Source organism: Mytilus galloprovincialis, chromosome 9 (assembly GCF_965363235.1).
Source record: "Mytilus galloprovincialis chromosome 9, xbMytGall1.hap1.1, whole genome shotgun sequence".
NCBI lineage: Eukaryota > Metazoa > Mollusca > Bivalvia > Mytilida > Mytilidae > Mytilus > Mytilus galloprovincialis.
Window position 1 is genome coordinate 14976056 of NC_134846.1, and position 25443 is coordinate 15001498.

Here is a 25443-nt window from a genome sequence, read left to right on the forward strand (position 1 = left end):
CTTACTATATTTTGATACTTTTTTTATGGCCCCCACAACAAAGTTGTCGGTGCCATATAGTTTTACACTTGTCCGAAATTCCGAAATTCCGAAATTCCGTCATTCCCTCATTTCTGCAACAAACCATTATACAGAGTTTTTTTAAACGCCTTCAGATATTGGGCTGAAGAAATTTGCCAAAAACTTTGTTATTAATAAATTCCATTGTAAATTTGCTAAAAACTTTAGTTTAATGAACTTCATTGGAAATTTGCCAATATAAAATGTTGCATTGGAGTTATCTTTCTTTGTCCAGAATAGTTGTCAAATCAACTTAAATCATGACTATGACATTTTATATTTTATGATGTATTTAAGGTGGTAGCCAACACTTTCACTAAAATTAATTTGGCTCGTTTAATTTTCATAAAATTTGGTCAAAGTATTTCTGTTTTCATGGTTTTGTCAGAAAAATTACACTGGTTATATAGCAGTTTGACAAACACCAATTTTGATTATTGAGAAGCTTAATATTCCCTTTACAACACAATGTAATTAAAACATTCAGCTGAATTTACAGAGTTATCTCCCTTTAGTGTTAGGTACCACCTTAAATGAGTAGTTATTGTTGAAAACTCCATTAGAAATTTGAATTGAGATCATTTTTGGAATAAGGGAAAGGGGGAGGTGAAAAAAAATTGGTGGGGTTCAATTTTTCTTATTTCAAATTTCAGAATTGAAAAAGAAAATTTCTTCAAATATCAAAGAATTAATATTCAACAGCATAGTGAATTGCTCAAATGCAAAAAAAAACCATTTTTAGTTCATTAGACCACATTCATTCTGTGTCAGAAACCTATGCTGTGTCAACTATTTGATCACAATTCAAATTTAGAGCTGTATCCAGTTTAAATGTTGTGTCCATACTAGCCCCAACCGTTCAGGGTTCAACCTCTGTGGTCGTATAAAGCTGTGCCCTGCAGAGCATCTGGTTTTTAGTATGTGAGCAAACCATGACTAGTAACAGATCAAGTTTAAGTTTCGTCTCGCTCTGCTAATTTTGGCCAAAATTTTGGGTTTACAACTTTAAAAATTGTTGAAAATTACAGTCATAACAGTTGTACTGACTCTTTTTATACGACCGCAAAAATTTAAATTTTTTGGTCGTATATTGCTATCACGTTGGCGTCGTCGTCGTCGTCCGAATACTTTTTGTTTTCGCACTCTAACTTTAGTAAAAGTGGATAGAAATCAATGAAATTTTAACACAAGGTTTATGACCACAAAAGGAAGGTTGGGATTGATTTTGGGAGTTTTGGTCCCAACATTTTAGGAATTAGGGGCCAAAAAGGGCCCAAATAAGCATTTTCTTGGTTTCGCACTATAACTTTAGTTTAAGTGAATAGAAATCTATGAAATTTTAACACAAGGTTTATGACCACAAAAGGAAGGTTGGGATTGATTTTGGGAGTTTTGGTTCCAACAGTTTAGGAATTAAGGGCCAAAAAAGGGCCTAAATAAGCATTATTCTTGGTTTTCGCACAATAACTTTAATATAAGTAAATAGAAATCAATGAAATTTTAACACAAGGTTTATGACAACAAAAGGAAGGTTGGGATTGATTTTTGGAGTTGAGGTCACAATAGTTTATGAATTAGGGGCCAAAAAGGGGCCCAAATAAGCATTATTTTTGGTTTTTGCACCATAACTTTAGTATAAGTAAATAGAAATCTATGATATTTAAACACAAGGTTTATGACCATAAAAGGAAGGTTGGGTTTGATTTTTGGAGTTTTGGTCCTAACAGTTTAGGAATAAGGGGCCCAAAGGGTCCAAAATTGAACTTTGTGTGATTTCATCAAAAATTGAATAATTGGGGTTCTTTGATATGCCGAATCTAACTATGTATGTAGATTCTTAATTTTTGGTCCCGTTTTCAAATTGGTCTACATTAAGGTCCAAAGGGTCCAAAATTAAACTTAGTTTGATTTTAACAAAAATTGAATCCTTGGGGTTCTTTGATATGCTGAATTTAAAAATGTACTTAGATTTTTATATGACCGCAAAATTTGAAAAAATTTTCGTCGTATATTGCTATCACGTTGGCGTCGTCGTCGTCGTCGTCCGAATACTTTTAGTTTTCGCACTCTAACTTTAGTAAAAGTGAATGGAAATCTATGAAATTTTAACACAAGGTTTATGACCACAAAAGGAAGGTTGGTATTGATTTTGGGAGTTTTGGTCCCAACATTTTAGGAATTAGGGGCCAAAAAGGGCCCAAATAAGCATTTTCTTGGTTTTCGCACTATAACTTTAGTTTAAGTTAATAGAAATCTATGAAATTTTGACACAAGGTTTATGACCACAAAAGAACGGTTGGGATTGATTTTGGGAGTTTTGGTTCCAACAGTTTAGGAATTAAGGGCCAAAAAAGGGCCCAAATAAGCATTATTCTTGGTTTTCGCACAATAACTTTAGTTTAAGTAAATAGAAATCAATGAAATTTAAACACAATGTTAATGACTACAAAAGGAAGGTTGGTATTGATTTTGGGAGTTTAGGTCCCAACAGTTTAGGAATTAGGGGCCAAAAAGGGACCCAAATAAGCATTTTTCTTTGTTTTCGCACCATAACGTTAGTATAAGTAAATAGAAATCTATGATATTTAAACACAAGGTTTATGACCATAAAAGGAAGGTTGGTATTGATTTTGGGAGTTTTGATCCCAACAGAATAAGGGGCCCAAAGGATCCAAAAAATTAAACTTTGTTTGATTTCATCAAAATTGAATAATTGGGGTTCTTTGATATGCCGAATCTAACTGTGTATGTAGATTCTTAACTTTTGGTCCTGTTTTCAAATTGGTCTACATTAAGGTCCAAAGGGTCCAAAATTAAACTTAGTTTGATTTTGACAAAAAATGAATCAGTTAGGTTCTTTGATATGCTGAATCTAAAAATGTACTTAGATTCTTGATTATTGGCCCAGTTTTCAAGTTGGTCCAAATCGGGGTCCAAAATTAAACTTTGTTTGATTTCATCAAAAATTGAATAAATGGGGTTCTTTGATATACCAAATCTAACTGTGTATGTAGATTCTTCATTTTTGGTCCTGTTTTCAAATTGGTCTACACTAAAGTCCAAAGGGTCCAAAATTAAACTTAGTCTGATTTTAACAAAAATTGAAATCTTGGGGTTCTTTGATATGCTGAATCCAAAAATGTACTTAGATTTTTTATTATGGGCCCAGTTTTCAAGTTGGTCCAAATCAGGATCTAAAATTATTATATTAAGTATTGTGCAATAGCAAGTCTTTTCAATTGCACAGTATTGCGCAATGGCAAGAAATATCTAATTGCACAATATTGTGAAATAGCAAATTTTTTTTTAATTAAGAGTTATCTTTCTTTGTCCAGAATAGTAAGCAAGAAATATCTAATTGCAAAATATTGTGCAATAGCAAGATTTTTTTTTAATTGGAGTTATCTTTCTTTGTCCAGAATCAACTTAAATCTTTGTTATATACAATATACAATGTATATTCACTTTTTACTACCAACTGATAAATTAAAATAATCTTTACCATTCAGTGATAACAAGCAGTTTTTTTACATCTTAATATTTTATGATGTATTTAAATGAGTAGTTATTGTTGCAAACTCAATTAGAAATTTTAATTGAGATTAGTTTTGGAATAAGGGAAAGGGGGATGTGATTAAAAAAATTGGGTTCAATTTTTCTCATTTGAAATTTCATAAATAAAAAAGAAAATTTCTTCAAACATTTTTTTGAGAGGATTAATATTCAACAGCATAGTGAATTGCTCTAAGAGAAAACAAAAATTTTAAGTTCATTAGAACACATTCATTCTGTGTCAGAAACCTATGCTGTGTCAACTATTTAATCACAATCCAAATTTAGAGCTGAATCCAGCTTGAATGTTGTGTCCATACTTGCCCCAACCGTTCAGGGTTCAACCTCTGCGGTCGTATAAAGCTACACCCTGTGGAGCATCTGGTTAATTATTGGCCTAGTTTTCAAGTTGGTCCAAATGGGGGTCCAAAATTAAACTTGGTTTGATTTCATCAAAAATTGAATAAATGGGTTCTTTGATATTCCAAATCTAACTGTGTATGTAGATTCTTAATTTTTGGTCCAGTTTTCAAATTGGTCTACATTAAGGTCCAAAGGGTCCAAAATTAAACTAAGTTTGATTTTAACAAAAATTAAATTCTTGGGCTTATTTGATATGCTTTATCTAAATATGTACTTTGATTTTTGATTATGGGCCCAGTTTTCAAGTTGGTCCAAATCAGGATTCCATATCAAGTATTGTGCAATAGCAAGAAATTTTCAATTGCACAGTATTGCACAATAGCAAGAAATATCTAATTGCACAATATTGTGCAATAGCAATTAATTTTCAATTGGAGTTATCTTTCTTTGTATAGAATAGTAGTTGATAATATATGTTGGAAATTTGCCAGACATGACTATGATGTCATTTTCTATTTTTATTTGCCAATAACTTTATGTAAATAACTTCATTGGAAATTTGCCAATATAAAATGTTGCTGATGAAGCTTTTTTTCCTTATCTTATCTAAAATGTTTTTAGATAATGTATGTTGGACATTTGCCAGACATGACTATGATGTCATTTTCTATTTTTATTTGCCAATAACTTTATGTAAATAACTTCATTAAAAATTTGTCAATATAAAATGTTGCTGATGAAGTTTTTTTATTGTTTTATACAATAAACAATGTATATTCACTTTTACTACCAACCAATCTTTACCATTCAGTGATAACAAGCACTTTATTTTACATTTTAATATTTTATGATGTATTTAAAAGAGTAGTTATTGTTGCAAACTCCATTAGAAATTTGAATTGATATCAGTTTTGGAAAAAGGGAAACGGGGATGTGAAAAAAAAGGGGGGGGGGTTTAAATTTTTCTCATTTCAGATTTCATAAATAAAAAGAAAATTTCTTCAAACATTTTTTTGAGAGGATTAATATTCAACAGCATAGTGAATTGCTCAAAGGCAAAAAAAAACTTTTAAGTTCATTAGACCACATTCATTCTGTGTCAGAAACCTATGCTGTGTCAACTTTAATTTTAGATTTAAAAAGTTTGAAGAAGAAATCTTTAATTGATTTGTAAAATCTTGACATTTGTTTTGTGTAAAAAAAAACCATGTAATGTCAAAAATTTGATCACAATCCAAATTCAGAGCTGTATCACGCTTGAATGTTTTGTCCATACTTGCCCCAACTGTTCAGGGTTCGACCTCTGCGGTCGTATAAAGCTGCGCCCTGCGGAGCACCTGGTTCTATATGTCTCCAGATTTTGACCTGATTCTTGATATGTGAGAGACTACCATCATGTTTGTGTCCACATGTGTTATTAAAATTGCAGATCTTTCAACTTGTTGATGCTCTCCTAATTTTGGCCAAAATTATAGGTTTATAACATTGAAAATTGTTGAAAATCACAGTTATACAGACTTTTTTTCTATACTCCTCCAGATTTTGAGCTGATTCTTGATATGTGAGACTACCATCATGTTTGTGTCCACATGTGTTATTGAAATTGCACATTTTTCTACCTTTTGAGACGGGGCCATTCATGTCACTTTGACAAATCTAGTTTAGATTTTGAATTTATATGAATGGTCTTAACTTTATTTCAACAGTTAGAATTCCATGAAATAATGTAAATGATAATATGTGCTGTTTTAGGAAATAGGCCATTTTCATCAAAGAAAGGAGAAAGATTCAGAGACAGAGAGAGAAAAGGCTTCAGTGATATAAAGAAAGAGCCTAGAGAAAGACCAGAAAGACCTTTACCTCTAAAGAAGCGATCTCGTTCAAGAACCCCTAAACGTGGAGATAGAAGTGGTAGTCCACGTAGACGTATGAGAGTTGTACCCAGATATGTAGTACAGATACCAAAATTATCATTCAATTTGTAAGTGTGATATTTATGTTAGGTTGTTGTTGAAGTTTTAATCACTTTTTACCCCATATTTATTTTTATGTTTAAACTTAGAATCTGTCAATTAAATATTTCAATTATGATAGATCTTCAAAGATGATAGTTCTATGTAATATTAAAACAAAAATATTAAAAACAAAAAAAACAAAATTAAAACATTCAAGTACCCAAATAGTATTAATATGTGTTTTACTAACTTTTGTGTGACATTTTGATTGAGAACAAAAGCTTTAGACTATTTGAAAGAAAAGCACCACACATACTATTGATATATTTTTATGATTACTTGCAAATAATTATGTATGATATGTTGTTTTTATACGCCCAACAAAATTTTGATGGGATGTATTATGGTATACAAATGTCCGGTGTCCGTCCGTCCATTCGTCCGTCCGTCTGTCTGTCCGGCGTAAACACGTCGCACCGTAACTTGAGAACGACTTATCCAAATTTCATGAAACTTAACATAGTTGTTTCTTATGATGGTCAAATGATCTGTATACTTTTTGGTGAAAATAAGATTAAAACTTTTCGAGTTACGGCACTTTGTAACTAAAACAGGGGTGTGTTTTTTTCACATGTCGCACCGTATCTCAAAAACGATTCCTGATTATGGCTTAAAACTTTAAACACTTCTTAGTTATATTAATCTTAATATCTGTATACTTTTTGGTGATGATTCAAAATTTCATTTTTTAGTTATTGAGTATTTTGCAAAAAAGGGGGAGGGTTTTTTTACATGTCGCACCATATCTCAAAAACGATTTATGATTATTGCTTAAAACTTTACACATGTCTTTGTTATATTAATCTGAAGATCTGTGAGTTATTGGGTATTTTGTAAAAAAGGGGGAGGGTTTTTTTACCTGTTGTGCCGTATCTCATAAACAATTTATGATTATTGCTTAATACTTTACACACTTCTTTGTTATATTAATCTAAAGATCTGTATACTTTTTGGTGATGATTCAAAACTTTATTTTGGAGTTATTGAGTATTTTGTTAAACAGGGGAGGTTTTTTTTACAAGTCACGCTGTATCTCATAAACAATTTATGATTATTGCTTAAAACTTTACACACTTCTTTGTTATATTAATCTAAAGATCTGTATACTTTTTGGTTTTGATTCAAAATTTTATTTTAGTGATATTTAGTTTTTTGTTAAAAAAAAACAGGGTTGGGGGTTTCACATGTCCCGCCGTGTCTCAAAAACAATATATGGTTATTGCTTAAAACTTTCTCCGAAACTATTTATGATTATTGCATAAAACTTCCACGCAAGACGTCAGGCGTATCATGCGCTCATGGCGCAGCTTTTTATTTTTAATATAATAATGAATTATGTATGATATGGTTTTTTTTTTTATATAATAATGAAATATGTATGATATGTTGTTTTTTTTAATATAATAATGAAATATGTATGAAATATTTTATGATTACACACAAATATCAATTATATGTTTTTCTAATTGTAGACAAGCAGCTAATGTGGTGACATTGAAGTCTAGGTACAGCAGTATGTATGTTCCTAGTGATTTCTTCAAAGCCAACTTTACCTGGATGGATGCTTTTCCATTGACGAGGCCATTCCAGTTAGGACGTAACTGTGAGTTCCATGTCCTTCACAAAGATGTAGAGTCTATCAATACTTCAGATGCTTTACTGGATCCACCAGATGCTGATCATAGTTTTAATGCTAAGGTTAGTGGATCATTATAAATTACGTATATATCCAAGAATTAAAATATAAGAAAATATTTAACAGTCCATTATTTAATTATTTTTATGTTTTTCACACACCTGCCTTTAGAAAATGAAATCTTTTCTTTATTTTCCAATATATATATATATATTTGTTATGAATGATACTAGTATTGCAACTGTGTTTCTCATATATTTGCAATAAGACTTTTACCGTTTTCTCAGTTATAATGAATAAGGTTTAATTCAATGATTAGCTTTTGTTGATCTTATTCTACATTTTTCTAGGACATCAATGCCTGTTTTCAATATTTCCATTTTATGTCGCATACGCTAGAACTGATACATAGATATAAGATGTGGTATGAGTGCTAATGTGACAACTCTCCATCCAAATCACAATTTAAAAGTAAACCATTATAGGTAAAAGTAGTATCTTCAACACGGAGCCTTGGCCATGTTGGCTCACACACATTTATTTGTATCAATATGTGCAGTTGCACTGAACATGCTGACCTTATTTGATGTAATGAGCAGGATTTTGGTAAATTCAATACAACAAGTGCTTCAATTATTTCAGGTTATGCTTCTATCTTGTCCCGAGTTAGAGGATTTATACCACAAATCGTGTTCACTGTCAGAAGATGCTGCTGATGTTCAGGAGAATTTTGTACATCCTACAAGACTTATCCATTTCTTAGTTGGTGTCAAAGGCAAAAATGAAACCATGGCAATAGGGGGTGCTTGGTCCCCATCACAGGATGGTTTGAATCCAGACGAAGACCCAAAAGTTCTCATCAAAACTGCTATCCGTACGACAAAAGCTTTGACTGGTATCGACTTGTCAGCTTGTACCCAGTGGTTAGTAGCTAAATAGTTATAGTTGAAATAGATACCTTATCAGCCTCCAAAAGTAGATTTTTTTAGACATTTTTCTGTAGCAATAATTGTTTCTTCTTTTTAGTTACCAGAACCCATGTTCGCATTTTTTTTCAAAGAGCTTTTCTTTTTTAATTTTATCTGAAGTTACCGGCATTTTCAAATTGTCATGTTTTGAAACAGATATTGTGTGGGCAAATATATATCCAGAATCTAGCAATTCCAGCTGAAAAATATTTATTTACCACAAACCATTATCATAGATAGCTCTTGATAAAAGTTGAATTGAAATGACCAATTGCAGGGATTGCTTTAAACATATATAGCTCATCTGCAGTTGTTTGTTGATATGTGTGTATGAAGTGTGTATATGTGTGCATATGTAACTTTAGTGTGTGTATCTGTGTGTGTATCTTTATGTGTGCTTGTGTGTATTTCTCTCAAAAATCAAGAGTTTAGAAGTTAAGGATAAACCTTACATTAATTTCAGGTATTTTTTGAAATAAGAAATCACATTTATTCAAATTAGTACAATCAGTGTGTTCTTTTTATTCCCACAATGATTTTAATAAGTCAAGATGGAAAACAAAGCCTTTTTTTCTTTAAGCCTAATAGATCAGCCAGTTTTATTATTTAACATAAACATTTAAATGCCTTACATTGAAGATAATAACATAACATATTTAGAAACATTTTTAACAGCAACAATAATCTTTCTGCATTTTTGCATGAACATGATGAAATGTCAAAGTGTTGTCAAAACTAATGTACACAAACTTTTAGTTATATTAACATGATTAAGCTAAACAAATACATGTAGATCTGAAAACTTTTAAAAATTGCAGTCATGTCTGCCTTATTACATGAACAATCATAAACCTTTACTTTGAATATTAGTGTACACAATATTTTATTATGAAAAATACAAGTATAATTATAAACACATTCACAATAAGGATTCAGAAACGAGCAACACTTGCTTATATTAATCTGTCTCCTTAACTTTGAAAATTGAGCTGTTCACTCCAATTTTTTAATGTGATTTCTTGAATAATTGGAAGTAAATTTGTAAAAGAATTTGGTGTACAGTTTCTAAAAAGTTGTAAAATACAGTGAGTTTTTTCAACCAATCAATCCACAACTGCTCAGTTATTTGTTTTGCAATTCAGTATTTATTGGTGAGCATACATGTAGACAGTAAATAGTAGTTGCTGAATGCTTTAAATATAAACTGACAGGTCAAATTAATTACAAACTACTCTCAATAGTACTGAATTTGATAATACCTAGATGTAGAAGAAATTCACTAAAATGATATTATTGTACACAACCATGTTAGACTAAAATAGTCATTCAGTTTTAAAATTTACTATGGATTCATTATTTTTTTGGAATACCAATTTTCATTGATTTTTGTTAACACAGTATTGTACATATTCACAAAATCAAATATCCTTAAAAAAGAATTTTATTTCTATCCACTAAATATTTTTCTACAATTAATAAATGAATCCACTATACTTTCGATGATTGGTAATCATTATTATAGTTCTTCTAAATGGTTGACACAAATTATAATGGCATTCTTCTTTTTAAATTGAAGATTCTGTTCAATCTGTTTAAAATACAGATCCTGGGTAAAAGCTTTGCTTACAAGGATCCAATCATGCTCTATTCTACTTTCTGTTTATAACGACCTTTCAGGATCCTCTGGTTTGTGGGAATAGTACACATCTTCAAAAACATGAATGCTGAAATTTTATTGGTTGATGTAATAATTACCAAAACAGAAAATAAAATAAAGTGTTTTCAGATCCATGTAAGGAAAGCTTATACAAAGGATCTGTATTTTAGTTAGATTGATACCTGTTCAAACTCTTTGACCTAACCTATATTAAAATAGAATTGTACGTTAAGTGATGTGAATGAAATTAATATGTATTTTTTAGTTTTTCAACTAAATTTGCTTTTAAAGTAAATCCTGAAATCGTCTTCCACCAAAAGAAAAAAAATCCTAAGTATTTCATTTTTAATTGGAATGACTAAGTATATACATAATGTAGTGTATACAAATACTAAAGTTATTTGTTTTCCTAACCCTTCCCATACAGGTACAGATTTGCTGAGGTGCGGTACTTACGACCAGAAGAGATCCATAAAGGCAAGCACCTGCCAACCAGAGTTGAGACTACGGTCATTTTCTTCCCAGATGTATGGAGTTGTAGTCCATCCCGCCTTGAGTGGGCATCGCTACAGACAGCCTACAAAAAACAACTGCAGAAAAAGATAGCCGCCATTTCTGATGGCCCTAAAGACACAAGCTCACAGGCACAGACTTTATACTTTTGGTTTCTTTTTATCTAGGTGTTAATTTGTTGAAGACCTTTATGTAAAGGTTATTCAACTAAGATTAGATCATCACAGAGACCCTGAAAAAATAAGCAGAAGACAGGGTTGTTGATGTAGCCTTTTTTTTTCATTAATCATATAGCTGCAGGTTACACAGTAAACGTTATCATTATAATTTAAGTTAAACATTTTTACTTTCAATTTATTGAAAAAAGAGTTTATGACTTTTTATGTTTTGACTGCAACAGTTTATCCTTTTAACATAATTTTAGAATAAACTCAAGCTACATAAAAGACAGACGAGCTTTTGATTTAGAGCAAATTGTCATTTCTGAAATATATATATATTCAACAGGGACAGAAGAATATGACACAAGAAAATAAGTCATGAACACTTTTTGCAATATTGAGATAAAAAAATACTGTAAATTTTTCTGCGTTTAAATTTAAAGACTTATGTCACTTTAAAAAAAAAGTTTTTGATTAATTGTTACATCTTTGCCTATAACTGCTTTGAGATTTTATATTCAGCAATCATCTCTCTCTTTTTTTTGCTATTCTTTTTTATAAACTAATTGACATTATTCTTAAAACAGATAAAAAAGTATCTCTGAAAATGGAACTTGGAGAGGCACAAGTTAACATCATGTTGGCATATTACATAAACAAACAATAAGTTATTGAACTTATCGGAAAATTTAAATCTGTGAAAATTCTGTTCTGATTATCTCATGTGTTATTTCTTAAGGAAGAAGATGAAGACACAGAAAACATTGAAGTCAGAGATCCTACCCACTTCTCACAGCTAGATCCCAAGGCTATGAAGGTATGTCTGGCTGTACACTCTTTTCACTTTTAAAAGGCTTCAAGATATATTATATCTTTCTTACTTATCAATTAAAGTATTTACGGACAAAGCCAGGATTTCCCACTTTTTTGAAAAAGATAAATCACATAGAGATATCTTTTACAAAAATTTATATTGCGACACAAGACAGTTTATATTGTGACACATAAATGTTATGATAGATTTTTTTCAATGCTTAAAACAATCCAGTGTTTAAATTTTAGTCTCCCATTCAAAATGAAACAATCTTTACCCTTCACAAGCACTTTGATTTTTTGGTTTTTCCTAATTAAGAAAAAATTTAAAGGCAAGAGGAAATATGCAAGACAAAATTATTTTTCCCTTGCTATTGGATAGATTAGTTATTGTTTTCTGAATATATGAGGAATGATATTTGAAAGATATTTAGTTCATTGTAATCTTCTAGTTAACCAAAAAAAGTGACCTTCCATTTTCTCCTCTGTCGTAATCATTATCGTTTGCTAATTTGTAAGACATATTACTAACTATGCATTTTTCAATGTTGCTAATTTTGTAAACTTTAGTTGGTGTTAGGATTGTTCAATTAAGAACATGGGAAATTAAAAACTAATAAAAATGTTGAAAGTGAAAAAATATAAAAGTAGATTTGTGATATATGTATTTAATGTACGCTTTGAGTTATAAATAAAGAATAAAAAAATATCAGAAGTACTTGATCTGATCAGGTCGCTGTCTCTGACACATTCCCCATTTCCATTCTCAATTTTATCTGTTACAGATTATAGATTTACGACGAGAATTAGAGGCTCGGACATTGAGTAACAAAGGATTGAAGTCACAGCTGATTGCTAGACTGACTAAGTCACTGAAGATGGAACAGGAGAAAGAAGAAAGTGAAGATCAAGTGAAAGAAGTAAGAATGATAAATATGAAAACTACACGAAAATACATGGCATGGTGGCAAGTAAATTGGATGATCATGTCTTTTTTTCAAAATTTATCTTATCGACTGATAAGGAAGAAATATTTAAAGAAGAAAGTTAACTATTTATACCCTAGTTTAGTGGGATTATACTGTCCCATGAATATTTTTCTTCCCATCTTTCTCAGGAACTGCACCCTTAAGATTTCTCAAATTTAGTTTCAGGGTTTATTTATTAAGTCAGCTATACCCTTTAATGGGTTTTCAGATTCATCATGATCACTCAACAACTTCCTGTTCATCAAAATGAGGAGTAGCTTGCAGTTTCACTTGTTTTTTTCAAATTTTACTTTCATTTATTAAAGAAAATTTTGCTGGTTTTTAATTTCATTACCCTTTCCTTGATCTTGATATCTATATCACTAACAGAAAGCTTAATACTACAATTTATGATAAAAGAGATAATTTTTCATTTCCTATCGTTAATTATCCATTTTTAGATGGTGACGTTCCTTTGTCACTATCTTACAGTGTTTATATATCTCAACTTGTACGATTCGCTCGTGTATGTAACAGTGTTTTAGATTATAACGAGAGAAATTTATGTATTACTGAAAAATTATTACACCAGGGTTTTCGATATCACAAACTGGTGGAAACATTTACTAAATTTTGTCATCAGTATAAGGACATCATTCGTAAATATAGCTCAACATGCAGACTTCTTATACATTCAGGTATTTCACATCCATTTTTTTATGGAAATATTCTTTATATAGCACAAAATGTCAGTATTCACCTCAGAAGCTAACAAAACCTTTTAATAGACTTATTAAGAAGGGATATAGTTACAATACTGTTGTCAGGTCATTAAAGATTGCATATTTTGGCCTTAATATTGATTCACTTGTAGGGTCTTTGCATCAGAACTAAATACACTTATTTAAAAACCAGTTCTTGACATGACATAGGTGATGTTCTTCTCATATATGTTATGATGGTATGATACTAAACCCCTAACACGAAGGATTGTGCCTGATATGCATATGATGAAGACATAATCTTTCAATCAGTTTAATTGAAGTCTGGAGCTGGCATGTCAGTTAACTGCTAGTAGTCTGATGTTATTTATGTATTATTGTCATTTTTGTCGAGCCTGCAACTTTTGTTGCAGAAAGCTCGACATAGGGATAGTGATCTGGCGGCGGCGGCGGCGGCGGCGGTGTTAGCTAACTTCTTAAAAGCTTTATATTTTAGAAGGTGGAAGACCTGGATGCTTCATACTTTGTATATAGATGCCTCATGTTACGAAGTTTCCGTCAGTCACATGTCCAATGTCCTTGACCTCATTTTCATGGTTCAGTGACCACTTGAAAAAAAAGTTCAAATTTTTTGTAATGTTGAATTCTCTCTTATTATAAGTAATAGGATAACTATATTTGATATGTGCGTACCTTGCAAGGTCCTCATGTCTGTCAGACAGTTTTCACTTGACCTCGACCTCATTTCATGGATCAGTGAACAAGGTTAAGTTTTGGTGGTCAAGTCCATATCTCAGATACTATAAGCAATAGGGCTAGTATATTCAGTGTATGGAAGGACTGTAAGGTGTACATCTCCAACTGGCAGGTGTCATCTGACCTTGACCTCATTTTCATGGTTCAGTGGTTATAGTTAAATTTTTGCGTTTTGGTCTGTTTTTCTCATACTATATGCAATAGGTCTCCTATATTTGTTGTATGGAACGATTGTAGGGTGTACATGTCTATCGGGCAGATGTCATGTGACTTTGACCTCATTTTCATGGTTCAGTGGTCAAAGTTAAATTTTTGTGTTTTGGTCTGTTTTTCTCATACTATATGCAATAGGTCTACTATATTTGTTGTATTGAACAATTGTAAGGTGTACATGTCTAACGGGCAGATGTCATGTGACCTTGACCTCATTTTCATGGTTCAGTGGTCAAAGTTAAGTTTTTGAGTTTTAGTCTTTTTATCTAATACTATATGCCATAGGTCAACTGTATTTGGTGTATGGAAATATTTTTTATGATCTTTATGTTACTCGCACAGGTTTTAATTGACCGTGACCTCATTTTCACGGTTCATTGCATAGTGTTAAGTTTTTGTGTTTTGTTCTATTTTTCTTAAACTATAAGTAATCGGTCAACTATATATGTTGTATAGAAGCATTGTTAGTTATACATGTCTGCCTGGCATGGTTCATCTGACCTTGACCTCATTTTCAAGGTTCATTGGTCTATGTTTAGTTATCTTGGTTAATGTTAAGTTTATGTGACAATTGTTATAAAGCTTAGCTTTATACTTAGGACTATCAACATAATATCAATGATTAGTATAGAAGGCGAGACATTTCAGCGTGTGCACTCTTGTGTTTATTTTTCTTTGGTTACATCTTCTGACATCAGACTTGGACTCCTCTTGAACTGAATTTTAATGTGCGTATTGTTATGCGTTTACTTTTCTACATTGGCTAGAGGTATAGGCTGAGGGTTGAGATCTCATCAACATGTTTAACCCCGCCGCATTTTTGCGCCTGTCCCAAGTCAGGAGCCTCTGGCCTTTGTTAGTCTTGTATTATTATAATTTAAGTTTCTTGTGTACAGTTTGGAGTTAAGTGTGGCATTAATTATCATTGAACTAGTATATATATTTGTTTAGGGGCCAGCTGAAGGACGCCTCCGGGTTCTGGAATTTCTCGCTGCATTAAATTCCTGTTAGTGACCTTCTGCTGTTGTCTGTTCTATGGTCGGGTTGTTGTCTCTTTGACACATTCCCCATTTCCATTCTCAATTTTAAAGAAATAATTTTGAATACTTGATAGTGTAGATGACAATTTGCAATACTGATTGCTAAGGTCCCCACTCATAAAAACCTCTATAAATGAATTCAAGTACATGTTATTTATTTCTTCTGCAGGAAACTTCAATTCCTATGGAAGAAGAAGTACTGAAGAATTTAGAAGAGGAAAAAACAGAAGAAAAAAAGAAAGAGGTATGCATTTAATTGTTCATGGTTTTGTCACATTTATAGCTTGTTAACCTGATTGACTTAGGGATTCAGCAAAAGTATGAAAAAACACAGTATTATTATGGTTGCAAAATTTTATGCCCACCTACGATAGTAGAGGAGCATTTTGTTTTCTGGTCTATGTATCCGTTTGTCTGTCTGTTTGTTCATCTGTCTGTTCATTCATCCGTCCGTCTGTCCAGCTTCAGGTTAAAGTTTTTGGTCAATTTTTAATTTAGAGTTTTTACCACAGTAAAAATTTCACAGTTCACTGAACATAGAAAATGATAGTGCAAATTTCAGGTTAACGTTTTTGGTCAAGGTAGTTTTTGATGAAGTTGAAGTCCAATCAACTTGAAACTTAGTAATTTACTTAGTATACATGTTCCCTATGATATGGTCATTCTAATTTAAATGCCAAATTAGAGGATTTATTCCAATTTCACGGTCCATTAAACACAGAAGATGATAGTGCGAGTGGAGCATCTGTGTACTATGGACACATTCTTGTTGTATCATACATACAGTTGTCAACAATAAGGCTTAAGGAAGATTTTTGGTATACCACCATCTTGTATTGTACAATCACAGTACAAAATTGGTCTAGTTAATTGCCCAAATCAGCAAATTTGGAAACAGATTTGCAATTTTATGGTTAGACTGTTTATTTATATAAAGAAAACTTGTTAATTTATTGTATTATTCATGATATTTTAACAAATATCAACCTTTTGTGGTTTTTAAAATCATTTTTTTCAAATGAGCCATTTAAGGGGAGATAACTCTTTTAGTACAAAATTTATACTGGGCTAGTAGGGAAATTTTTTTTTTTTACTTGTGGCAAGAAAACAAGTTCGGTGACACCATGTTTTCTTTTTAATTTCTTATAACATATTATAAAACCTATCTTCTCACAATTTATTTCAAAATTCTATCTCATAGAATTTTTTTTTATGCACTCTTATGTGTTTTTTTATGAACAAACTAACCAAATTTAAGCAATTTTCAACGACTCGTAGTGAAAAATAGAATGGTGACCCATACTTTTTATTATATATTTGAAAAAAGCATAATAAAATCTTCATTTTGTCAAATTATAAGAAAATTCTGTCTCAAAAAACATTTACCTATGATCTACCTTAAAGACAGAAACTGGTTACAAATGCATTGCAAAATTCCATTAACTTACTTTTCAATGCCATAGTTAGTAACATTAAGTGATGAAGACAAAAAAAATGCATCTCTAGAGCATAGAATTGAATTTGTTTCTCTTATTTTCAATTCAATTTTACTATGAGTAATTAATGCCATAAGTTATTATTTTTTTAACAATTTTATTCTTTTTAGGAAGAAGAAAAGAAAAAGAAAGATGAAAGAGAGAAAGTATCATTAGAAAGGAAGTATGCTTTACCAGAGAACCCTGCTATATTGGTGCATCCCAATCCCCTGGCTAAGTCAGGAAAGTTTGATTGTGCTGTCATGTCTCTCAGTGTCTTACTGGACTACAGACCCGAGGATAACAAGGAACACTCATTTGAGGTTAGATTTCATGTTCTATGGCGTCACTTCAAGGCCATCTTCAGTCTTGTATATTTACCAGTATAAACGATTGATTCTTTTTTTTTAAGTATTGTTCTCTAAAACTCATGTCACTACAATTCCTAAAAAACAAAAGTCTGTTTAAAAAATCTTAAACTCAGGTATATAGTAATTTGCATATAAATGGGTAAGTTAACTACCAAAGTGAGTTTTATTCTTTCTCTATAATATAATGACTAAACATTGTAGATGTATTTTAAAGTTTTGTTAAATGACATCTTCTCTTAAATATCATCTATCTTTTTGTTAAATTTGGATCTGAACCATTTTAACGTCATTCCCTGATCAAGTTTCATCTGATAACCAAGATAAAGAAATACAGTGGCCACCATTTGCAGATTTTGGAGTGAAAATGAGAGCAAATCTATAATTGATGTAGGAATATAAATTTAACAATGCACTTATGTGGAACAACTTTTCACAATTTTTATTTAAATGCTCTTCAATTTCATTTTGCTGTCTTATCACCACTGACAAGTCTTATGCTCTTTTAAAAAAATGTTTGCTTTGTTTGTTTTAATGTTTGGTCAAGTATTGTAATTAAGACTGACATCTGAGTCAATATGAAAAGGCAGAGGTAAATTTGTATACATTATTTTGATTTATCAAATAATGAAATTTACCTGTATACAGGTTTAACTCTGCCTACTTATATTGTTTGCAGATGTCAATCTTAATTTCATTGCTTGATAAAAATTTAATGTAAACAAAGGAAGCAAGTAAACCAGAACTTTAAATTGCAAGGATTAGGAAAACAGCTGTAATATCAAAACCATTTTGATTGACAGGTGTCGTTGTTTGCTGAACTGTTCAATGAAATGTTAATGAGAGATTTTGGCTTTGAAATCTACAAATCTTTGGTACGAGCCCCAGAAAAGAAAGAGGAAGAGAAAAAAGACAAAGAGAAGGAAAAAGAGAAAGACAAGGATAAAGACAAGGAAAAGGAAAAAGATAAAAAATCAGATGAAAAATCAACTAAAGTAAGTTATTGTTGAGTTTGAAGCTAAAATTGTTTACGGTTCATATACATGTATATAATACTTTACTTGATTTTGGGACATTTAAATATAAAAAAAAGATAAAATTTTGGTCTGTTTTGTATTGATGTTATAACTAGTCAGTTCAAATAGTTTCAGACTTTCTGTAGACGTTTTGCCAATTCGTAAAAGGATGACAGATGTATTGATATTTATTTGCATAATGTCGATATCTATTCATTGCTTCAACTTATTCCATTTTCATTTGTGATTTAAGAGGTTTGAAAAAAATAATATTTATACATTTTACTTAGCTATGTTTATATTATACATGAAGAATAAAGAATTGACAATATCGAAAAGTCTTTACATGTTTATTGTTATTAAAATTCTCTACATGTGTAACTCAAAGCGCAAGTATTGCTTGGTAATAAATGAGGTTGCCAAATTTGAATTAAACCTTTTTTATGCCCCACCTACGATAGTAGAGGGGCATTATGTTTTCTGGTCTGTGCGTCCGTTCGTTCGTTCGTCCGTCTGTCCCGCTTCAGGTTAAAGTTTTTGGTCAAGGTAGTTTTTGATGAAGTTGAAGTCCAATCAACTTGAAACTTAGTACACATGTTCCTTATGATATGATCTTTCTAATTTTAAAGCCAAATTAAACTTTTGACCCCAATTTCACGGTCCACTGAACATAGAAAATGAAAGTGCATGTTTCAGGTTAAAGTTTTTGGTCAAGGTAGTTTTTGATGAAGTTGAAGTCCAATCAACTTGAAACTTAGTACAAATGTTCCCTATGATATTATCTTTCTAATTTTAATGCCTAATTATATTTTTTATCCAATTTCACGGTCCATTGAACATGGAAAATGATAGTGGGACTGGGGCATCCGTGTACTTTGGACACATTCTTGTTTTATTAAGGAAAATGATAAATGTTTTTTTATCACAAGCACAATAACTTTGACAATGCAAGAATATGCTTCATTGTTTATTTCATTTACTGATACAAGAATTCATTGGTCTTTGTTTACCCTTTAAAATTGTTGTTGAATAAAATTATGAAAGCATTACAAATTTTTGTTCATTTATTATATTTTGATAGGAGCCAACGCCTAAGAAAAGAAAGAAGGATGAAGAAACAAAAGATAGTAAGAAAGATGGTGAAAAGAACGATAGAAAGGTATAATACTCCTGTCTCTTCTAGTCACATACACATTCAATTGTGAATAATTAGTTTTATATACCACAGTTTCATATTTAGATTGATTTGGTCTTTTTTGGTTCTTCTAGTACAGATTAAATAATTTATAGTGATATTTTTATCCTGCAGTTTATTGTGAGCTTTAGGGTTCATCATTGAAGACTTTTCAACTATTGTCAAGATGAAGGACAGCTATACGAGTAATGAGCCTATGATACAATAAGAATTTCTTAGTACCGACTAGTGGGTTATTTTTGTGGGTGAATTTCATTGTATAAGGTGGGGGATTATTATATTTGCGGATTTAAAACTTTTATCTATAGCTTTGCATGTGCCCTTTTAAATTGGTGGAATTTATTTTGGTGATTTTGTTTTATCTGCCATAATAAGCGACAATTTACACCCGACGAAAATTACCCTCTATACAACATTTCATGTGATCAACTAAATGTTCCTTCTGAGCATGAAATAACATTGAAATAGATTTATTGTCTGATTTAAGAGAAAGAAATCCCTTTTAGGAGCCAATGATATATAAAAACCGGTAATTCTTTTTTTATTGCAATATTAGTTTATCAATTTTATTTAACATTGATCATGCTGTTAAAAATTTAAATACCAGATCATTACTATGGATATAAATGAAGAAAAGAATCTTCACAAATAAATTAAATATTAGTTTACAAATTATAATAGACATCTGGCAATATCTGTCATAGCAAGAAATTTGAACACCTGAATTATATGAGCACCCATAGGCGGTTGTGTTTGTACATATTATTGCACTGTTTGAACTTAGTTCTTTGATGTGTCAACTATATACTTGGACAAAAGGTTCAGATTTTAAAAATTACATTGAATTGATGATTTTGCTTTAAAAAAAACTTTGATTTTTAACCGGATTTTGGTCGGTTATTGATTTGGGGATGTACGGCGGGCGGGCAGGCGGGCGGCAATCAAATGTTGTCCGTGCATTAACTCATGAACCGTTCAACCAAAGCTTTTAAAATTTTAATATGTTATTACTGACAACTGAATAAAGGTCAAGTTTAATAATGGCGATTTTGACTTTTACCGTTCAGGAGTTATGGTTCTTGAAAGATTGAAAAATGGAGTTTCCAGTCGTGTCCGTGCACTTACGCATGAACTGTTCTACCAAAGCTTCCCAAATTTTAATATGTTATTACTGATGACAGAATGGAGGTCAAGTTTAATGACGATTTTGACTTTTACCGTTCAGGAGTTATGGTTCTTGAAAGATTGAAAAATGGAGTTTCCAATCGTGTCCGTGCATTTATGCATGAACTGTTCTATCAAAGCTTCCGAAATTTTAATATGCTGTTACTTATGACAAAATGGAGGTCAAGTTCAATAATGACGATTTTGACTTTTACCGTTCAGGAGATATGGTTCTTGAAAGATTGAAAAATGGTGTTTCCCGTCAGGTCCGTGCATTTTCTCATGAACCATTCAACCAAAGCTTTTTAAATTTTAATATATTGTTACTGATGACAAAATAGAGGTCAAGTTAAATAATGACGATTTTGACTTTTACCGTTCAGGAGTTATGGTTCTTGAAAGATCGTATTAGGCGTTTCCATTCACGTTGCTGCATTTACTCATGAACCATTCAATCTAAGCTTTTCAAATTTTAATATGTTGATACTGATGACAAAATGGAGGTCAAATTTGATATTGACGATTTTCACTTTCACCATTCATCAGTAATGGTTCTTGTGATATTGCCAGGACACAAATAAATGTTAATAAATCCGGTTTGCTGTCGTTGTGACAGCCTCTTGTTTGGGGATGTAGGGCGGGCGGCTGGTCGGGCGGCAACCAAATGTTGTCTGTGTATTAACTCATGAACCGTTCAACCAAAGCTTTTCAAATTTTAATATATTGTTACAGACAACAAAATGAAGGTCAAGTTAAAGAATGACGATTTTGACATTTACCGTTCAGGAGTTATGGTTCTTGAAAGATTGAAAAATGGCATTTCCAGTCATGTCCGTGCATTTACGCATGAACTGTTCAACCAAAGCTTCCCAAATTTTAATATGTTGTTACTGATGACAAAATGGAGGTCAAGTTCAATAATGACGATTTTGACTTTTACCGTTCAGGAGTTATGGTTCTTGAAAGATTGAAAAATGGCTTTTTCAGTCGTGTCTGTGCATTTACTCATGAACTGTTCAACCAAAGCTTTTCAAATTTTAATATGTTGTTACTGATGACAAAATGGAAGTCAAGTTCAATAATGACGATTTTGACTTTTACCGTGCAGGAGTTATGGTTCTTGAAAGATCGTAAAATGGCGTTTCCATTCACGTTGCTGCATTTACTCATGAACCATTCAATCTAAGCTTTTCAAATTTTAATATGTTGATACTGATGACAAAATGGAGGTCAAATTTGATATTGACGATTTTGACATTTACCGTTCAGGAGTTATGGTTCTTGAAAGATTGAAAAATGGCATTTCCAGTTGTGTCCGTGCATTTACGCATGAACTGTTCAACCAAAGCTTCCAAAATTTTAATATGTTGTTACTGATGACAAAATGGAGGTCAAGTTTAATAAAGACGATTTTGACTTTTACCGTTCAGGAGTTATGGTTCTTGAAAGATTGATAAATGGCTTTTTCAGTCGTGTCCGTGGATTTACTCATGAACCAATCAACCTAAGCTTTTCAAATTTTAATATGTTGATACTGATGACAAAATGGAGGTCAAATTTAGTATTGACGATTTTCACTTTCACCGTTCATCAGTTATGGTTCTTGTGATATTGGCAGGATACAAATAAATGTTAATAAATCCAGTTTGCTGTCGTTGTGACAGCCTCTTGTTAGTAATCAATCAATTATACAGATCAATTTTTTTTTTCATCATAACTTTATTTTTAGGCTTATGTGGTCAAAAAGGAGGCTGATGATAAAAGTGAGGAGAAGAAAGAGGAAGATGAAGAAGAATCAGATGATAAAAGTAAGGTCAAAGTTTGTATCTAACATAAAACATTATGTAAGATTTGTAATTGAACACTTTCAAATTTAAACCAAAAAGTTAGGTCCCAGTAACTAATATAAATCCAAATTCTATCATGAAAAAAGATCCATGGTTTCACCACAAAAAATTGTTTTAAATTATTTATTTTTTTAAGAAATCTATATCATATATTTTTTTACAGTAAATTGAATTTTAATGATCAAAATGTAATATCTATTTTTGCAGAAAAGAAGAAAGATAAAAAGAAATATTTCACAAGGTTCCCTGCCCTGCTGTTATCCTTTACTTACTTTGATCAGAACCATACTGGTTACCTGATTGACAAAGATGTAGAGGAGATCATTCACACTATAGGTCTACAGTTATCTAGAGCTCAGGTATGCATCAAATCTTAAGTCCATAAAACTGAAAAAATGTCTTTTTCATACACCTTGTTATTTTATAATACGAATAAAAGTAGATGTACAGTTTATGTTATGGATACAGCACCTCAATAACACAATAGAATTAGAAAAGACATCTAACCACAAACTGATAGCTTGAATAAAAGGCGAAAGCCTCACCCCGTATGCATTTTACTATTAATCCTCAATGGATCCGTAGGGGTCAGTAGCAAACCATATAACTTATAAGATAATAGTTGAATATTGAAAAGTTATTTAGAATAGCAAAAAAATATGACATAATGTTATGTGTTATTATAACCAACAGGTGAAGAAATTAGCCCAGAAATCTGTATCACGAGATTCCATACACTACAGGAAGTTGACAGATAAACCTCTTCCTGGTCAGGTGGTCGACAAGGAGGAGGAGTCTAAAGAAATCAAAATCATAGATACAGAAATGCTAGCATTAGGTATCAAACAAGAAAGATGAAAGTTACAATATTGTAGAAGTTTAGATTTGCACTTGGAGAATTTGGCTTGGGTCAAAATAATTTAAAGTTCATTTAATGTAAACATTGCAAGAAATGGAAACAAAATGCGTTTCTGGTGGCAGAGGATTCCTCATTTATTGCAGACCTTATACTTAAGTTGGCAAATTTCAAATTAGCATTGTTAATCTAAATCTTTGAAAGATGTATCAAAATTTTGCAAATCTACTTCGAGACATGACACTTTGAGTTATGCTTAAGGAAAATTGTATATCCACTAAACATGCTAAATAATTTAGCATTCATTCTATAATTACTAAGTTTTACAACATTGACAAGATATCCAGAAAAGCAGAAAATAAAAAAAAAATGTCTTACCAATTTTTCAGGCAATGCAGAATATGATCCTGATTACAAAGATTCCAAGTCGGGTAGTAGTAACAGAACACAAAACAAGGGGGAGGATGAAGTACTGACAGGAATGATCAACTATAAAGGATCAGTCTTAGACATAGAGAGTTTGTTAGACAGATTAGAGAAAAGTGAGAAAACAAGGCTGGACATGGAAAAGGAAATGCAGAAATTATCAAAAGACAGAGGTAAAGTTCCTTTATACTATTAAATTTAAATCAAATATATTTCAGGGTTTTCACTAAGGTTCTGATTGGATCAATACATATTAACTTATTTGTCAAAAAGCCCCACAAATATAAAAAAACAAATGGTCACTTCATTAGGTATGTAGCATCATTGAAAGGTATGCAGGGTTCCCTTTATCTTGACCTCATTTCATGGATCGGTGATTAGCCAGAAGTTTGTCTTTGTAATGTTTGTTTCTCATATACTATTACATTAGGTTGACTTAATTTGTAAAAGGGAATGATTTTAAATCGTACAGTTTCGTCTGGCAGGGTTTATTTGACATTACCTCACTTGCACAAATTACTAATGATTTAAATGTTGTGGGATACCAGTTGTAAAATCTTCATCTTAAAGACATTCAGCATAAAATTCAATCATGATCGGTAAAGACAGATGAGACTTTTGAGCATGTTCATTCTTTTTCCTATAATGCTGCTGTAAATGGATTTTATTCAATTCCTGTCTTTTATTGAGGTAAATGTGTGGTTTTATTGACCTTTGAAAAAACTATAATCACTAAGGCTGAAGTGAATATCAGTTATTTAAAAGTCAATTAAACCATATGCTTATTTATTCAAAATCCTATTCATATAGAAAAACCTACTAAAATTTATTATCTGATTTATTTAATCAGATTACTGGGAATATCACTTTGTTTTGCTTTTCAGATGCAATCAAGACAAATTTAGAAACAAAAGAAGAATCAGGTCAAAAATTGAAGGAGGAACTCAAACAAGTAAAACAAAAATTATGCAATCAGGAAAAGCTAACCAACTTCTCAGAGTCAGCGAGCAAGAAGTACATATCGGCTCTGATGTTGTCTAAAGATCATCTAACTACCATGCTGGACACTGTATCCGCAGCGTTGGACGAGAAAGATATAAAGAAAGAAGACATACTGAAAAAGGAAGAAGAAAAAGTTGTGGTTAAAAAAGAAAAAGTAGAAAATGGGGATTGAATATGTTGTATGATTTGTATATCATTGTTGATTATTGTTGAAGGAGACTGTTATGTTTTTGTTGGGGTGTTACTTGTACATTATTTGATGCTTAGATAACACTAATTGATGCTAAAATACATGCAATTAAATGTGAGATTGCCATGAGGAAAAAGCAATGGTCTTGAATACACACAAATATAAATGAAACACAAGAAATTTTATGTAAATCATGATGATATGACTTAATCAGACATTTCACGTATTATAAATCTTCAAATTGATTTGTTGCATGTGCAGTCATTGTGAATGAAAAAATAAATAAAAATATAATTTCTCATTGTGGGTTTGTGTTGTCTGAAATCTATTATCTGGAAACCAATGTTCTCTAGTAAAACCACTGGGTTAGTTGTTGTCTGAAATCTATTATCTGGAAACCAATGTTCTCTAGTAAAACCACTGGGTTAGTTGTTGTCTGAAATCTATAATCTGGAAACCAATGTTCT

General features: G+C 31.5%; 1 protein-coding gene across 2 annotated transcripts in view; it reads left to right on the top strand.

Annotated features, from left to right (window-relative positions):
* Window positions 1-25142, top strand: part of LOC143044494 (cell division cycle and apoptosis regulator protein 1-like) — a 42414-nt gene extending 17272 nt beyond the window's left edge. For both annotated transcript variants that reach the window (XM_076216547.1, XM_076216548.1), the window contains 15 exons: window positions 5728-5956; window positions 7463-7688; window positions 8269-8549; window positions 10679-10895; window positions 11665-11742; window positions 12524-12658; window positions 15607-15681; window positions 17044-17235; window positions 18084-18275; window positions 19378-19455; window positions 22385-22463; window positions 22710-22861; window positions 23196-23340; window positions 23748-23957; window positions 24669-25142. In XM_076216547.1, the coding sequence (XP_076072662.1) occupies window positions 5728-5956; window positions 7463-7688; window positions 8269-8549; window positions 10679-10895; window positions 11665-11742; window positions 12524-12658; window positions 15607-15681; window positions 17044-17235; window positions 18084-18275; window positions 19378-19455; window positions 22385-22463; window positions 22710-22861; window positions 23196-23340; window positions 23748-23957; window positions 24669-24958 (2579 nt within the window). In that variant the 3' untranslated portion in view covers window positions 24959-25142. The remainder of the gene's footprint in view (window positions 1-5727; window positions 5957-7462; window positions 7689-8268; window positions 8550-10678; window positions 10896-11664; window positions 11743-12523; window positions 12659-15606; window positions 15682-17043; window positions 17236-18083; window positions 18276-19377; window positions 19456-22384; window positions 22464-22709; window positions 22862-23195; window positions 23341-23747; window positions 23958-24668) is intronic.
* Window positions 25143-25443: the final 301 nt, after the last annotated feature.